The following is a 19215-nucleotide window of genomic DNA, read 5'->3' on the forward strand; positions in this document are numbered from 1 at the left end:
TTACTGCTCTAAAACCTTTTAATAAGACTTTCCCTCCTGCTCTGAAACTTGCCTTGGTGTCTCACTCCATCTTATGCCCTCAGTTGAATTCTTCCTTCTGAGGAGGCAAGAAAGTGAGGTTGCTGCAGGCCCATATCGATGTGCCACTGCTAACGTCATTACTGAACCTGCAGTACTCCTGATGCTATACGTATATGTGTACACACACACACACAAGTTTTTGTGATAAGTATACCATATATAACAAACATATATAATATATATTAAAAATTAATTGTAGTTTAAAAGTCAACGTATGAATCATATGAAGCTCTAGAAGTGAGCCTGTGGAGGAGGAGCTCCAGCGTAAATTGGAAAACCTGATTATTTTGATTCTTGTATATCTGTCTATGAATGGCCAAATTGTTCTCACCAAAAATTAAGATTATTCAAATTTATATCAATTTTTCTAAATATTGAATATATATATTTATTACCTATGGAAAAGTTTTTAGCTAAATGGTGCAGACTGACATTTTCAGTTTCTTCAAAGCAATTAGGAGAAAAGGCAAGTTATAAACAAGGATGGCCAGGCGCAGTGGCTCATTCCCGTAATCCCAACACTGTAGGAGGCCGAGGCAGGCGGATCACCTGAGGTCAGGAGTTCAAGACCAGCCTGGCCAACATGGTGAAGCCCCATCTCTACTAAAAAAATACAAAAATTAGCCAGGTGTGGTGGTGGGCGCCAGCTACTTGGGAGGCAGAGGCAGGAGAACGGCTTGAACCCGGGAGGTGGATGTTGCAGTGAGACGAGATCACACCACTGCACTCCAACCTGGGCAACAGAGTGAGACTCTGTCTCAAAAATAACAAAAATAATAAGCTAAAACTAGGCAAGAGAAGCATTAAGAACTGAATGCAAACAGAATTGGGGAGAACAGGGAGGACTTGATGCATGAAAGTTGCAGTAACAGGCTTTTTTAGTACTTTATATTTTTCATTCTAGCTAAACACAAGTAATATATTTCTAGCATTGTGAGAATGGTTTGTGCCTGAAATACGAACAACTTCAGAGAAAATGATGCATGTGTACACAGTTACTATGACTTTCATCACTATGGCAATAAAAACCTTTGGTGCTTACTGGATGGTTAAAGTATGAGTCCTAGGGTTGTAAATTCCTATTAAGAAAACTGTAGGTCGGGCGCGGTGGCTCACGCCTGTAATCCCAGCACTTCGGGAGGTGAAGGCACGTGGATCATTTGAGGTCAGGAGTTCGAGACCAGCCTGGACAACATGGTATAACCCCGTCTCTACTAAAAATACAAAAATTAGCCAGGCATGGTGGTACACGCCTGTAATCCAGCTCCTCGGGAGGCTGAGGCAGGAGAACTGCTTGAACCCAGGAGGCAGAGTTTGCAGCAAACCGCGATTGCGCCACTGTACTCCAGCCTGGGCGACAGAGCAAGACTCCATCTCAAAAAACAAAAAAACAAACAAAAAATGTAAATGAGAGTTGGAGGTAAGCAGAATGAGCAGCTACTTATGACACTCTGATGTCTGATAGGATGATAGGAATTAACTCCCTACTATGAAATACAAATGCTCAAATTTAAAAATAATTTACATTTACACTGCTAATTTTAAAAATGATAGAATACCAGCGTATCCTTTTGCAGATTCTAGAGACCACCCAACTCCCCTGGCTCTAGGGGGCTTTTCTTTATTTTCAAAGTCAACAACAATGGATCTTTTCACACCCTTCTTCTCTAGTCCATCTCCCTCTGAGTGACTCCTCTCCTTTGGCCCTATTTTTCATTTTTAAGGACGCTTCTGATTACATTGATGCCACCTGGATAATTCAGGCTAGGTACTTTCTTAAAATCAGTTGATTTTTTAGTGGCGGAGGACAGATTTGAGACTGATCTCCCATCCACCTCGGCTGCAGCACCTGAAAAAGCCTTCCTCCCTGGCAATACTTTCTGTCTCAGTGACTGGCTTTCTGTGTGGCGAGTGCTGCGACCTCGATGGAATCCCTGCTTTCAGCAACAAAAATAGTGTGAGCAAATAAGTGAAATGAAATCCTACTGAGAAGTGCTTTACGGAAATACGATAAAAACAAGCTGCTCTCGCTAACATGTGTGGGCGTGCCGAGTAAGAGGTAGGATTGGCTAAAAGTCTAAAAGAAGCCCTACCTACTTTCTCTCCATGGCTTGCCCTTAAGTTTTATCAAATCTTCAGGTTGTAATGGAGGAAAGTTTCAAACCTTTCATCTAGATGATGTAATGAGGATCGATTTTAACATTTCCTCATATAAAATTATATGGATAAACATCTAATACATCCAATGAAATTGAATCACAGAATATATAATTGGAGGATAACAGAAATCATAATAAAAGCTTCAAAATAAAAGTAACATTATTTCATGATGAATTTTGAAATACAGAAAATCCTAATATGATATGCTGTCTACAAATTGTCCAACTATATCAAGTAATGTCTCTGCCTTCCATTAGAATTGTTTGAATTGCATAAATGTATTACATGCATGGGAATGAATAGTGAGATGCATACCTCCACTAAGCAGGTATAATGGCCATTATAGGCTGAGAGTTCCTATTACATAGTTTAAATACCTGGTCTCCTGTAAAATAAACGATAGCATCTATATGCTAAGGAGACAACTTTGCAACAAGGGAAATTACTTTAAAGTATATTCTTATCTATGCAATTGTCTTTTTGATGAATATTAGTAAATTCTAAATTGATCCTAATACAATGTTTGAGGAATGGTTCTCTGATGCTTCTTGATAATAATGTGGTTGTATACATACATTCAGGAGTCTTACCAGGATATATAATTTAGAGGGCAAATAAATACTATACAGCAATAGATTTTATATAAAGAGTTAAACAGAATGTCTTAATAGCTCATGTAAAGGCTGCATGACATCTAAAAAGTGCCTCCTCTTTCTTCCAAATTCACAAAAGAAAAGGTACATTTGGATAAATCTTGATAAATATGTTGTAAACATTGGTAAGCTTCAAATAATAATTTTAACCACATATTTATGCTTTATGAAATATGGAAACAAATAATATAGCACATTCTTTTTTAAAAAACAAAGACAATCAGAGATATGAACTAATGAGACTGAAATAAGGTTTTTGACCTTGAGTTGATGTCATAATGGGATGAAACCTTTGGAACTTGGGGTAGGTTGAATGTATTTCACAGAAAGAAATGGATGTGTATCTTTGGTGGCCAGAGTAGGCAAAAAATAGGCTCCCATAGACTGCAGTAGGCAAAAAATAGGCTCCCACAGATGTTCACATCCTTAACTCTGGAACTGGTACCTGTGTTGGAGTAAGCTGTGAAGGGGAATTAAGCTTGCAGAATTGTCAGGGAGATGCAACTTTGCTGGCTTTTACAGAAAATGGATTGCCATCATGATCAAGTAAATGTAGGAGATCACGAAAAAAATTGACCTTTGCTTTCAATATTGTATTTGTCTGCTATTGCTGCTGTAACAGATTGTCACAAATGTAGTGGCTTAAAGCAACACAAGTTCGTCTCTTACAGTTCTGGAAGACAAAGCTAAAAACCAAAGGGTCATCAGGGCTGCACTCCTCTGGAGGCTCTAGAAGCAGGAGCAGTTTCCTTTCCTATTCCAGCTTCTTCAGGCCACCCACATGCCTTGGCTCTTGGCCCCTTTTCTCCATCTTTAAAGCCAGCAACACTGCATCTTTCTGCCTTTTTTCTGTAGTCTATCTCTCTCTGACTGACTCTTCTCTTCTGACTCTCTCTTCCAGTTTGAAGGACCCTTGGGATTACACTGGGCCCATCTGGCTAATCCAGGATAATCTCCCCATTTTAAGATCAGTTGACTAGCAACCCTAATTCCCCATTGACAAGTCATCTCACATATATGTATGTTTCAGGAATCGGAATGTGTACATCTTTGAGGATCCTTTATTCTGTCTACTTAACAGACTAATGGTTTACTTAAGATTATAGTTGAAAAAAGCTCTTTTGCTAAAAATTGTATTTGAAAAGCTGTCGAGTAGAAAATAATTGTGCTAAGATTCAGGACACTCACCTTTCCATCCCAGCATGGCCTGCTGGGTAGCTATATCCCTGGAAAATTATTTCATTTCTTAGGGCTCCATTTCTTTTAGACCAGACAGCTGGACTGGTGATAAATGAAGTCCATTTATAAAATTCTATGATTCTAAGACATATTCTGTGCTTAATGTCATAAGGAATCCTATATGCTCAGTGGTATAAGTCTCAATATTTTCAGTGAAATTAGGTTCATTTGGGGATCACAAGCACTTGAATGCATTGAGAATTAATAAGTTTTTCTTTTTTTTAAGTTGAAAATATTAAGACGGTCCATTTATCTTTTACAAAGTATTACTCTTTCTGTCCTTTAGAAAACCAACTTGGGGAAATTTTAAATATTATTTTTCTAAAGTCTCCCAATATTTTTTCAGTTTAGAATCTGGTTTGATAATACCAAAGACCTTATAATCACCTACTTAACTATTTGCATTTATTACACTATAAGAAATGAAATGTTTCTAATCAGAACATGCTAATCTGTTGTGTATTTCTGAAAATATAAACAATCACATTCAAGAGAATCTGACCCTCATGTATTCCAGTGGTAACATTTTCTTAAGATAAACCGAAGCTCTGAGAGTAGGGTTAACAGATTTAACAGTGAAAACAATCTCAGTGTCGCTTAGTTAAACTTGAATTTCAGATAAAGAACAAATCATTTTAGTATAACTATATCCCATACAATATTGGGTACCATACTTGTAATTAAAATATAGCTTGTTTATCTGAAATTCAAATTTAACTGGGTGCCCTGTATTTTAACCTACCAACCCTATTTGAGAGGCTAATCACATGTTTTTCAAATTTAACTTTTAGGATCAGCAGAATAAAAGGAAGACGTTTAGGACAAGGGGCTGAAAGCAGAGTCAGGGTTTTCTAAGCAGCTGTTCTGCAGTGACCTCCAGCAGCATTAGCTGTGGGCTCCTTTTCTAATTTCTACAAGGGATTTGATTTTGAGAGTAAAACCTCCCCAATGTCCGTATTCCCTCTTGCCATAATGTCACCCATAGAACTTTTCCCCCTGTACGCATGTACATATGAGTATTATTATTACATGAGATTTTTGCCCTAAATAAAATTAACCAAAGAGGACTGCTCACTTATTTGGCACTCTTTGATTTTATCTGTATTTATTTATTTATTTATTTATTTATTTATTTATCTTGATATGGAGTCTCACTCTGTCGCCCAGTCTGGAGTGCAGTGGTACCATCTCAGCTAAATACAACCTCTGCCTCCTGGATTCAAGAAATTCTCCTGCCTCAGCCTCCTGAGTAGCTGGGACTACAGGCATGTGCCACCATGCCCGACTAATTTTTTTATTTTTAGTAGAGACAGGATTTCACTACATTGGCCGCACTGGTCTCAAACTCCTGACCTTAGGTGATGTGCCTGCCTTGGCCTCCCAAAGTGCTGGCATGAGCCACCACGCCCCACCTGATTTTATTATTATTAAATGCGAACTAGTGTAGTGTAGTGGATCACACTACGGGGGGACTTAAGGCTTCATCTGTTAGGATGGTAGGTAAGCCTGTTCTGAACACACAGCTAGTTGGCTACCCTATAATCTACTTACAGCATAACCGTCAAGCCACAAGCCCTTCACGCCCCATCTAAGTGAAATGTTTCCTGCTTTTCTGAAGTATGAGGAAACCTCATTAGAGAAAAAAGCTCAGTGTCCCCAGGTGTTAGTAGGTTGGCTTTTAATGTCTGTTCAGAGAAAAAATAATCCATTTGCAAATGTGGATTTGCATGTCTTTATAAATTCTGTAGCTCCCATCATGTTACACATGATAGAATCTCAAATAGGCTAACTGAGATTATACTCTACTTTTCCACTTCCAGCTCAGTACTAAGTTTTAATACGAAAGAGAGTTGACTTATGAGCAAGAACAGAGCCTCTGATTCAACCTGTGTTGCCCATGTTTGAATCCTAGCTCTGTCAGTTGCTAGCTGTATAACCTTGGACAAGTCACTGAACAACCCCACTGTGCCTCAGTTTTGTCATCTACAAAAGAAGAAAACAGTATTGCCTACCATATAGAGTCATGAGAAGTAAACAATGTGACACATGTGAAGAACTTAAAATAGGGTCTATATGTGGTAAACCTATATACATATGAGTATTATTATTACATGGGATTTTAGCCCTAAATGAAAATAACCAAAGCAGACTGCTAATTTATTTAATGTTTTTTGTTTTTATCATTATTAAATGCTAACTAAGATGTTGTCCTCCCATTTCAGAAGACAATGAACCATGTCCTTCTTAGGTGATCTTTATTGTAGACTTGACATTTTGTGCAGTTTTTCATGGGAGGATGAAAGTAGAATGCAGACATCACATTGAGTTTGGAAAAGAGCAAAGGAATCAAGAAAAGGAAACCACACTTCTAACCTGTCAATACCAGGGAATGTGATCTGACATCCTGGTCAATATACATGTGTATATGTTGTGATATTAACATCCATTCACCCTTGACTTTCTACTTTAAATTTGAAGGGAATAGTCTTAGCAGGAATACTCTGATAAATTTATCTCTGTGGTAGAAGAGGTACTGATCATTCCAAAGGGATCTGTAATATTTTAGAGGCAGCTATGTAGGTAACACAATACTGGGCGGGGTTTTACAGTTAAGAGATCCAATATCCACCTACCAAACTGACGAAGGTCCAAGCAGAGATTTGCTCCCTCCACTAATGTGGTGTTCCGGCAGATGGTCCACAGATTGAAGTACATGTAAACTGGCAGTGAGGTAAAAGCCGTGACTCCCAGCCAGGCCAACATGAAAAGGTATGTCAGCATAATGAACTGCAAAAGAGAAAGAAATGGAGAGAGAAAATGTAATCTACCAAAAAGGAATAATTTTGTGTTTAATCTGCAAAGCTCAATTATAGAAAGTTTATAGGGACACAGTATATAAGTCAGTATCACAACACTGTTGATTTGCAGTACAGGAAGTTGAGAAATAGTGCGTATAATGGGTTAAGTGAATAAACCTGCTGGAAAATCATATCTTGGCAGAGGTTCTGATGTACAAAGAAAAAAATAATCTATCTGCATTACCATGCCTTTTCATCCATGTATTTAAACTTAAAATCGCACCACGGATTTTTTTTTTTAACTTTAGAAAATATTCCTAGGTATTTAGAAAGTATTCACCTTGCAAAGGGAATTCGGAAGAATTAAAAGTCTGTCAATAATTTTATGTAGGACTAAACTGTCATCATGTCATGTCATAAATATTTAAGCTATTTAACCATGTTTACAATTAACGAATATGGTAATTCTTAAATCACATTAGTATATAATATTAGTGTGTACTCTTCTTTTAAAATTTTTTTATAAACTTAAGTCTGTTTTGTTTTATGCATGTTAACATATATTTTATATATATGGTATATACATACTTATGTATAGTAAAATATTATTTTAATTTTGAAAATAAAGTTTTAAAAATACATTTCAGAAACATTTTTAATATTTATAAAGTGTATAAGAGGAGTTCATGTATCCTAGATAGAACTGAATAGAATACTTAGTTTAAACATGGATTTACATGAAGTTTTAGTTCACACATAGTATAAATGCTGAGTAAAAGGACATGTAGATAGATGTATGTATTAGTGGATGGATGATAGACATTAGATAGAAAACTGTCTGAAAACTGGATGCCAAAAGCTACATTTCTATAGATATTTGGTTCTTCTGAATTTCAGAAGCACACTTTGATCAAAGACTGCAATAGATTCACTAGTGCATTCTGGCTAAAGTTTTAACACCTCAAGCAGTCACATTTTCAAAATAGCAATACAGCATATAATAAATATACTGAATGAAACTAGATACCTTATTCAACCCTATTCATCTCTTTTGTGATGAGTTATTAGCTAGATTTTACCCCATGATTTAGGTGAAATCTCAAACAAGTCAAACTTATTCTATAACCCTCTTAATATGTACCGAAATTAGCATTTTTGAAAAATAGTAAAATGGGAATCAATCCTGTGATAGAACTTATGCATCTATATTAAAGTTGTATAGTGATTAACATAGAGTTTATTGGGAGTAAGGATAGCAAGAAATTTATATAAAACATATAAAGAGAGGCAGGAGATCAAACCTTTCCATTAAATAGCAGTTACTAAATGCCCCAGTACTTCAGAAACCCAGAGCATTCTTGAACACATGTTTTCTAATAATATTGTTTTATCTCATCTCAACTCTTACTTCCTTTTTGTCTCTACTATGAAATGCTAATAGTGGGGGCCAACATCTGTCTTGACAACATCCTTAAACTAAGATTTAGCAGACGTATTTAAACCTTATACATGTAAGATGAAACAAACCCTACCTTAAGAATATTAGCGAATAAAACTTGCTGAATGTTAATTTATTTAAATCACCTAAGGAAGGAGAGTAACTATCATTAAAAAGCTATTCTTTTTAAAAATAATATCAACATTTACATTCCTTTTAGAATTATTTTAGTCTTGCTGAACATATACTTATGAGGCTAAATATGCGTAAATATGCGTAAAGATTTATGGCAGGATTTCAGCCATGTAAGGCAATAACACTTCCCCCTTATTTTACTGATTAAAGAATAAAATAACCCAGGTGGAAATATAGAGAATATTTGGTCTTAAGACACACTTGAGACACACATGAGCAAAAGGGTAAACATTTTGCTCATCTTCCCCAGAGTGAAAGGATACTATTAATATTTTTAAGTGGTCTTTATCCTTTCCTTCTGGAATGTGAAACGAAGTATATCAATAGATGAAGCTCACAGAATAGTGGAGGGGTCAGCTCAGAATTTCTCGCCTCGCAAAGGCTTTCCTGCCCTATCACAACATTGCTTAGGCACCCAGGCTAAGTGACAACGGTCACCTAAGCCTCTGAACATGGATAAGCATACTCCAAGCGGCAATACCCATTCACCTCTAACCCTAATAAACTATACGATATAATGCAGGTCATTTTCCATCTTTTGCCTTGGATTCTAATATGCAAGAAGTAGAAACCTGTCTCTCTATTAATTTAACAAGCACTGACATGCCAGTTACTGTGTTCCTAAACTGAATATCACATGCTTTTAGCAATAAAAGGGGTCTTCCGGCATACTCAGGAAAGGTGTAGGCTTTTCAGCTGGCTTGAGTGTAGTCTGCTCTTTATACTTCCGTTTCTGCCTCTGTAAAATGGAAGTAACTCTAAATTGGCTTCATATGTTTAAGTGAGCCTGCGATGAGATAATGCATGAAAAGCATTTAGCATCGAAATTTGTTACATAAGAAGCTCTGACAAAAATATTAGCTATTTTTATCATTGCAAATATCAATGCAATTACTACTATTGCTACATATATTGTGTACATACTATGGAATTATATAATTCTATATAGTCTTATAGAATGAAGGAATTAGATTTCATTACATGTTTGGATAAATTAAAAGAATAAGTTCTTGAGTTTGGGAAAGTTATTCAAAATGAACTCTCTCTCAAGAAGGAAGGCTCCAGAAATTCTTGGAAACCATGCTGAAAGTGAAGAAATCCTCTTAAAAGAACACCTTTAGGAGAAAAATCGTTTCTATTAACATTTTCATTATTTGCAATTGTAGATCTCAAGGCTAATGTATAGTCTCTAGAACAATGAACATGATATGGCAGCCTGAAGCACATTGCTTTGGAGGACTAAAAGCAACTCTAAAATCCATGGAAGAGTAATCAGCATGCTTTTGGTTGCATCCTCTTTATCTTATTTTTCATTTGTTCTACCCTGAGGGATCTTTCTAAAGCTTCTTTTGAAGATGCTGTTCAATGTAGAATGGGACTTATAACTCAATAGGTTTAGATTCAAAGTAGCTTGGAACACTTTGAAGTGTGTCGCTACTGCTACTTTACAAGGCAATAAAAGGTCTAACTTCTGAAACCACAGGACTGACTTACATCTTCTTTCTGCTCTGAGCTACATTATAGCAAATTAACAAAGCTGGATGATATAGAGTAAATCAGTGTGGTGAGAAAATATTTTCATTACTATTAATGCATAAATTTTGTGCTAGAAAAATGCAAGTCTTTATTTTCTAACTTCGAATGTAAACTGATTATATTTCAGGGTGTAGCAGTTCACTGAGGTATTCACTGAAGTATTTAAAGAAGCTAAAATGTAATTTGATCTCTCCATTTTATGTTCTATTTCAGAATCTGATGATTACTAAAATTGAAGAATTATTCAAATTGATCATGCATAATCCTATGTAGAAAATCTTTTGCTGTAATAAATAAAATATTGCATAATTATAAATTTATTTCTAATGTCACATTGTTAGTCATATAATGGATATATATTTTTTGTCATCTGAATGTTAAATAAATTAGTAAGCTGCTCTTACTTTTGTTAGAACAAACTCAGAGAATGTGAGAAATTTTTCTGATTCTGAAAACAATTTTTGTGTATGTGCGCCTTTAATTTCTGCTTTTTGATTAAACACTTTCTGAAATTCATCTTCATAATATCTGTTTGGGAAACAGTGGAAAAACGAAAAAAAAGTGATAAAAGTACTACTGAACTTGAAATCAGATGACCTAGTCACTAGTTTGACGTATTACTTAATCTCCCATTGTCACTTTCGTAATTTGTGAACTGGAAATTATGATACTTTTCTTATAGGGCTATGATGTAAACAAGGGGAAGATTCTATATAAAATCACTTAGCAGAAAACGTAAGCAGTAACTCAAAGAGAGGAGATAGTCTGATTTAATAAAAATGTATTACTTAGTACTTTCAAAAGGTAGGTATGGACATAAGGAAACTATTTCTGTCCCATTGGGTGTTTATTGCTTTGAGCAGACACTGAATTTTAATTTATAGTAATTCTAGGAAGGGAAGATAAGTTCTGTAGAAATTACATAAATAAAATGGCCTCATGGCTTTTCTTATTTTGGTCATTATCTAGGATCACTCACATATATTAAAATGCTGACTAATTCCTCCTGACTCACACACACACACAAAAATTCAGTAATGCTTCCTTAATTTGAATTAGTTAATTCCTTGATCTTTGATAGCAAAATTGGTATAAAATGATAAAAATTGGGTGCTACATATTTAATTAATATCTGACATATTCCATTATCCCATAATTGTTTTAGTAGCATTTCATCAGAACATGCAAATGTGGCAAAACAAGCATCCTCCTACTATATTTCCTGCTTGATTTTTGTTTTTACTCAGTATAAATTTCTTGATATCCTACCACATGTTAGCATTGATTCAACAAAATTGTTATGAATTATTTCTTTGTCACTTGAAATTAAATAAAACCACATGTGATTATTGTTTTGATGTCAGTCTGGATATTCTAATCACTTTTAGAAATCTGGTAGAGAAATTGAAACAGAATTGCAAGAGGCAAGGTTTCATGTTCTTTAGAAAAACGTGACATATTATTGCTTCTTGATTACGTAGCCATTGAGATTGCAGTGTATTTAACATGAAAATGACTTGTAAAATATAATTGGTTTTTCATCTGAACTCCTACGAACTTAGACTTAATGTCTAAGAAAATCACTCCCTGTTGAGGTCGAGACTTTCTGTGGCAACTTCAGCAGATGTGCACCGGTAGAGGTAAAAATAACACCTTGGAAGTCAGCAGCATTGATGAAAAGAAGCCAGCTGACTCTGATTCCAAAAGTCTCTGAGTCTCTGAACTAACGGATGAAAACATATACTACATATTGAATGGAATGTTATGATATAATGAAGAGTTTCAGATATAAGGCACATTTAAACTTTAGTGAAATGAATAAAATGGATGTTTTGATGTATCCAAAGCCTCTTTATAACCAACAATATTCTATCAGATTGAACTCAGGTCATTGTTTCTCATTTTTCAAGGCATAGGATATAAAAATAGTTTACTAAATCTTAGCTCAGAACCTTATATTTCACAGTAATATATTTTGGTAGTATTTTCTCATCTTGGAATGAATTTAAAGAGTAGCAATCCAATCATGTTTCCCACTTTAACAACAAAGGAAATACCTTTAAATTTTATCAAAGGCAGAAATGGCTCAGAGTTTAATAATCCTGTGATTTTAAACGAAGCTTCAATAGATAGACAATAGCTGAGGGAATGCAACTTCTAATAACGGTTTTTACCATGGCCAGACATTAGGATCATCTGGTTAATGTGAGAGAGAAAAAGAAGCTCAGGCCCTCTTATGCTAACTATATGTATATTTTTAAAATCACTGCAGGTGATTCTGATAGATATCCAGTGTTAATAACTCCTTCTATATTGGAATCAAAGGAGATCTCAGGAGTACATTTGTTGTAAAGACTTCTTTGCTCTTCAACTGCAGACACTGACAGGGTACTATTCCTATTGTTTAAAAAAACAATGAGATGATAAACCAGACACACCTACTAATGTCAAGGAAATAGCCAAAGGCATTAATGAATGGGGTAACTGGATATGAGCCAAATATCTAAATCAGAGTGTCTTGAATTTGTCACTACTGAACTTGAGGCCAGATCATTATTTGTTAAGGGGACTGTCCTGTACAATATAGGACACTTAACAATATCACTGGCCTCTAACCACTAGATGTCAGATACGGTTGTGCAATCAAAATGTCTCAATTTCCCTGAGGGGAAAATAGCTCCTGTTTGAAAACTGCAACACTAAGGCAGGAAAATACCAAGTTAAAGGGAAGAAAATGAATACCAGAACATACTATCACTACAATTGCAAAGTGAAAAAGCATTACAATCAAGTAGGCTCTGGAAATTACACAGTGTATAGCTTAATGCAGAGAAAATTACTAAATTGTTATGTAAATTTATGCAATGATCATGATCGTCATCATCATCAGCAATATAGCCCAAAACTACCTATGCTCAAGTTGTGATCAAAAAATTATTTTAAATGATTTGTTATGCTTATAACTTTATTCAAAAATGCCCAAACTTGGAAGCAGCCAAAATGTCCTTCAGTAGATAAACAGATAAATAAACTCCAGCACATCTAGATAAAGGATGGAATATTAATCATCACTAAAACAAAATTAGCTATCAAGCTCTGAAAAGACTTAGAGGAATTTTAAATGCATATGACTAAGTGAAAAAAAGCAATCTGAAAAGGGCAGTCACTTTCTGTGTAATTTCAGCTCTATGACATTCTGGAAAAAGAAAAAGTTGGGAGACAGTAAAGAGTGCAGTGGTTGCCAAGTGTAGGGGGAATGAGAGGGATGAATAAGTGGAGCACAGAAGATTTGTAGAGCCATGAAACTATTCTGTATGAAAGTATCATGGTGGATACACGTCATTATACATTTGCCAAAACCCAAAGAATGTGCAACACCCAGAGGAAATCCTCATCTAAGCTCTAGACTTTGGGCAATTGTGATGTGTCAACGTAGATACATCGATCGTAAATTTGCCATTAGGGTGGTGGTGAGGTGTTGATAATGGGAGTCTGTCCATTTGTTGGGGAGGGGGCTATGTAAGAAATCCCTGTACTTCCTCCTCAGTTTTGCTGTGAACCTAAAATGGTTCTAAAAAATAAAATCTATTTATATAACAAAAAATGATTTGAGGAATCTATTCATGAGCATATATGAAATGCTAATATTATAATCTAAGTGTTCACTGTGTGGTTTGGTTCATAAAAACCGCCAGTGTCATTGTGAAATGATTAAATACTTCAATCTCATTAGGTAAAGATGATTTCATCAGAATAAAATGATCGGTGAAACTGTCTGGTTTCCTACACTGAACTACAGGGATAAAAAGCTACAGAGAATTTTCAGACAGTGAGTGTAAGGGCTGAAAAATGTTACCTTAGATATAGAGGAAGAAAATCTTAAATCCTGTCATATGAGGTAACTTGTTTTTGTTTTGTTTGTTTGTTTGTTTTTGTTTGTTTTTTGAGATACAGTCTCACTCTGTGGCCCAGGCTGGAGTGCAGTTGGCATGATCTCGGCTCACTGCAACCTCCACCTCCTGGGTTCAAGCAATTCTCTTGCCTCAGTCTCTCGAGTAGCTAGGAATACAGGTGCATGCCGTCACACCTGGCTAATTTTTTGTGTAGTAGAGACGGGGTTTCACCGTGTTGCCCAGGCTGGTCGCGAACTCCTGAGCTCAGGCAATCCGCCCACCTCGGCCTCCAAAAGTTCTGGGATTACAGGCGTAAGTCACTGCGCTCGGCCAAGATACCTTTTTTTAAAAAGTAAAATAAAACTATCAGCCCACCGAAATAACAAATACATTATTACTATGTATTGTTACTTTGCAGAAGGTAAAAGAGTATTAAAAGTACTCAATGTCCTTTTTTAAAAATAATTAAGAGAAAAATAGCATAATCAAAACCAATTATTCTGCTCCATAAATTTATTTTTTAAATGGAGCAGGTTTACATAATGTCTAAAGCCACAAAATGATAGTCACGAAAACTGCTAGAAAGGCAAGCACACTCTTGGGAAGTTTATCACATCACATTGTCCAGAGTTTTTTTATTCCCAGTTAAAATTAATAGAAATCAGGGCATGAGCTCTTATGCTTTGGTGGGGAAATATATTCAACTTTTTGTCTGTTTTACTTACTGCTTATCTCTAATGCTCAAGATAGTGCCTGAGACACAGTAGACACTCAGCAAATATCTGTTGAATGAATGATGTTGTGAATGTAAGGTTTGTCTTGTGAGAAAATGTATCTTACCATGTGTTTATCATTATGATTTATTGGGTTTTGATACATTAACCTGATAACTAAAAATAAAAATATGACAAATAAAAGGCAACTGTTCACAATAATACAGTATTGACAGTTAAATGTCGTTTTTAAACTGACAAATCTCAAGATTTTACAAGACGATGATTCCTCATTTGTTGGAAAAGATGAGGAAAAGTGAAAGATTTTGGGGGAGAGCAAAATTAAGAAGAAGTATATAGGCTGGGCATGGTGGCTCACACCTGTAATCCCAGCACTTTGGGAGGCTGAGGCGGGTGGATCACAAGGTTAGGAGTTCAGCCTGGCCAACATGGTGAAACCCTGTCTCCACTAAAAATAAAAAAATTAGCTGGGCATGTAATCCCAGCTACTCAGGAGGCTGAGGCAGGAGAATTGCTTGAACCCGGGAAGCAGAGGTTTCAGTGAGCCGAGATCGTACCGTTGCACTCCAGCCTGGGTGACAAAGCAAGATTCTGTCTCAAAAAAAAAAAAAGAAGTATATGGACATAAAAGTTGTCTACAACCAAGTATGGCCCTAGTGATAAACATATGAATTCAAGTGTTGAAAATTTTAATATATTATGTTAAAAAATAGAAATACTAGATATACTCTTGGCTTGTAAATATTTTCTTAGAAATATAATGCTGAATAAAGGAAATATGGTGCTAAAAACATTAACAAAAATATTGCTGGAAAAAGCATACACTAATATAGTCACAATTTTTTTTTTTTTTTTTTTTTTTTTTTTTTTTTTTTTTTTTTTTTTTGAGACGGAGTCTCGCTCTGTCGCCCAGGCTGGAGTGCAGTGGCCGGATCTCAGCTCACTGCAAGCTCCGCCTCCCGGGTTCACGCCATTCTCCTGCCTCAGCCTCCCGAGTAGCTGGGACTACAGGCGTCCGCCACATCGCCCGGCTAGTTTTTTGTATTTTTTTAGTAGAGATGGGGTTTCACCGTGTTAGCCAGGATGGTCTCGATCTCCTGACCTCGTGATCCACCCGTCTCGGCCTCCCAAAGTGCTGGGATTACAGGCTTGAGCCACCGCGCCCGGCCCACAATTTTTTTAAAACACAAAAATAAAGTGTTGCTATTACTTAATAAAACAGAGTAACCACAAGTGAGCTAAAACTACTCAAATTTCCCTGTTAACAAGGGTCTTGCTTCTTCTTCCTCAAGTTAAAATTAACAAAAATTAGAATAAAGAAGCAAAATAATCAAGTAAATGAAACTGTCATTGAATGCATATGCTGGTCTGATTTATGTGGAAGAAAAATTATAACTATGGCTGTATTATCTCACTTAGGTTGACAGTGTGATACTTTTTACTAGCACCCCTGCAAGTAAGGTAATTCTGCCATTGATGAACAATTATTATGGACTTTTCTACCTTGGTTATTCTAACTTTCATTATTAAATGTTTTGCTAAGTAACCAAAAAAACTGAGATATCAGATTTACAGGCAAACCCTACATACATTTAATTGTGCAACTAGTATATACTTAGTATATACATAATAAATTTAACTATAACTCTGATGAAAACACTAGAATATTATCTTTCTAAGTCAGATGGAGAATTTAAACAATGTTGACACATTGACTGTATCTCAATATCAAAGAAAAATATAATTTCATTAGAAGTGAGTGATAACCAGTGTGCATTCCTTGATGGGCGTTTAATTTCAGATGAAATGGTGAAACCCCATGTCTACTAAAAATACAAAAGTTAGCCAGGTGTGGTGGCGGTGCTCCTGTAATTCCAGCTATTCGGGAGACTGAGGCAGGAGAATCACTTGAACCCAGGAGGTGCAGGTTGCAGTGAGATGAGATCACGCCATTGCACTCCACCCTGGGTGACAGAGTGACACTTTGTCTCAAAAAAAAAAAGAAAAGAAAAGTCACTGAAAGTCACCGAGGATGTTAGTTTTCATATTTAAACTTGAAAAGAAGCAATGAAGAAGGCCATGCTAAAATGTAATTATTGTTTTAAAGGTGTTTCCGTTGTTTGAAAGTGTATGATCCCTAAATCAGCATGTGCGTTGTTGCTCTTCAAATCACCTCCTCCACTGGGACCTTCAGAAAGTTGTGCAAGACAAGCAAAAGTCTTGGCAATAAATGTTGGTGCATCTCTTCATATCATTGTCCTGGGATGAAGTGAAATATGTTTCAGACCAGTGAGATTATGTCTGTTTTTCTACCAAATGGCAACATACAGGCTATAATTTCTATGTGAAATTGTAGCATAAAAATAGCTCTTAAAATTGATCACATAAAGGAAATTATAAGCTTTATCACAATCCAGGAGAACACCACATATAGCATATGCATGTGTCAATCTGCTGAGAGATTATCATTGAATCAGAATTTCAAATATTTAAAAATGTTAAAAAAAATAAATGCTACTTGAATACTTTTTGGCACATTCAATAGAAATAAAACAGAACTATACAGACTGAAATGATAAGTTTTGTAAAAAAATTACATCCAGATTTGTGATAGGAAAAATTTTAAAGAACCAGAGAAAGCCATTAAACAAAACAATGACGGGTATATTTAATATTATTATGATTGTCAAAGGAACGAAGCATACCAAAGAAAACATCTAAATGTTTGCCACAGGGTGATTCTGCCTCCCTGTATAATATACTCGGGGTTTCGAGGGAAGGACATGATTACAGGAGCACACCCTCTTGCCTGTACACCAGCTCGCACATATTTTCAACTAGTGCTTTGCTTTCTTTCTCACTTAAAACCGTATTTAGCTAGGCCGGGCTCAGTGGCTCATGCCTGTAATCCCAGCTCTTTTGGAGGCTGAGGTGGGTGGATCACCTGAGGTCAGGAGTTCAAGACCAGCCTGGACAGCATGGTGAAACCCCATCTCTACTTAAAATACAAAAATTAGCCAGGCATGGTGGTATGCGTCTGCAATCCCAGCTACTAGGGAGGCTGAGGCAGGAGAATCACTTGAACCTGGGAGGCGGAGATTGCAGTGAACCGAGATTGCACCACTGCACTCCAGCCTGGGTGACAGAAGTAGACTGTCTCAAAAAAAAACAAAACCCAAAACAAAACAAGAAAACATATTTAGCTAATAGGTAGGAAGAGTAATAGAGCAATAGATAGATAGATAGATAGATAGATAGATAGATAGATAGATAGATAGATAGATAGATAGATAGATAGATATGTACATACATATATACATACATACATATGAAAAACCGAAGAAGATTCTATCAGGATGATTTATAAATAGCACACCCAAAATGGCAGCTAGAAGAAAAATCACATTAATTTAGAAATGACAAGGCCAAGTTAAAATATAGAAAGTTTTAAAAACATCACTGCTCATACAATTGGAAGCAAACATGGTAATGAAATAACTATATATAAAATCATAAAGTAATAGAACATAATTGACAGAGTAAACAATATAAATTTTCCCTACCTCAAGCATTTTTCCTCTTCAATCCAGCCTTTACTTTTAGTCAGAAGAATTTTTCTAAAGTGCAAAACTAATTGCAATGTAGGAACTCTCACATATTTTTGATGGGAATGCAAAATGGTACAGCAGCTTTGGAAAGGAGTTTGGCAACGTATTACAAAACCTGCCATACTGTTGCCATATAATCCTGCCATCAACTCTCTGATATTTACTTGAATGAGCTGAAAACTGGTGTCCACAGAAAAACCTGCACACAGGCGTTTAAAGCGTTTTGCTAATTGCCAAAACTTGGAAGTAACCAAGATGTTTCTCAGTAGGTGAATGGTTAAATAAACCTTGGTACATCTAGACAATGAAATATTAGTCCATGCTAAAAAGAAATGAGCTGGAGGTGATGGGGTTGGGGATAGATACTGATCAAAGCACACAAGATTTAGTTAGACAGAAGGAATAAGTTAAGAAGTCTATTGTACAACATGGTCACTATAGTTAATAACAGTGTGTTGTATTCTTGAAAATGGTTAAGAGAGTAGGTTTTAAGTGTTCTCAATACAAAAAAACCATGTGAGGTAATGCATTTATCAATTAGCTTGATTTAGCCATTCCACAATGTATACATATTTCAAACCAATATGTGGTGCAAAATAAATACATACAACTTTTATTTGTCAATTTAAATCAATCAGTCAGTAAAATAAAAATATTTTTAAAAAGAACAAATTGGGCTATAAAGCCAGGAAATGATGTGGAGGAAACTTAAATGCATATTGCTAAGTGAAAGAAGCCAACCTGAAAAAGCTGTCTACTGCATGATTCCAAATATGACTTTCTGGGAAAGACAAAACTGTGGAGACAGTAAAAGAATCAGGGGTCTCCAGGTGTTGAGGGTGAGGGAGGGATGAACAGGTAGAGCGCAGAGGACTTTTAG

At 35.9% G+C, this 19215-nt stretch overlaps 1 protein-coding gene across 5 annotated transcripts in view; it reads right to left on the reverse strand.

The window, feature by feature from the left end:
* GPM6A (glycoprotein M6A) overlaps positions 1-19215 on the reverse strand; it is a 375012-nt gene that overhangs the window by 10732 nt on the left and 345065 nt on the right. For all 5 annotated transcript variants that reach the window (XM_025385455.1, XM_025385456.1, XM_025385459.1 and 2 more), the window contains one exon: positions 6767-6920. In XM_025385455.1, coding sequence (XP_025241240.1) covers positions 6767-6920 — 154 coding nt within the window. The remainder of the gene's footprint in view (positions 1-6766; positions 6921-19215) is intronic.

Source organism: Theropithecus gelada, chromosome 5 (assembly GCF_003255815.1).
Source record: "Theropithecus gelada isolate Dixy chromosome 5, Tgel_1.0, whole genome shotgun sequence".
Taxonomy (NCBI): domain Eukaryota; kingdom Metazoa; phylum Chordata; class Mammalia; order Primates; family Cercopithecidae; genus Theropithecus; species Theropithecus gelada.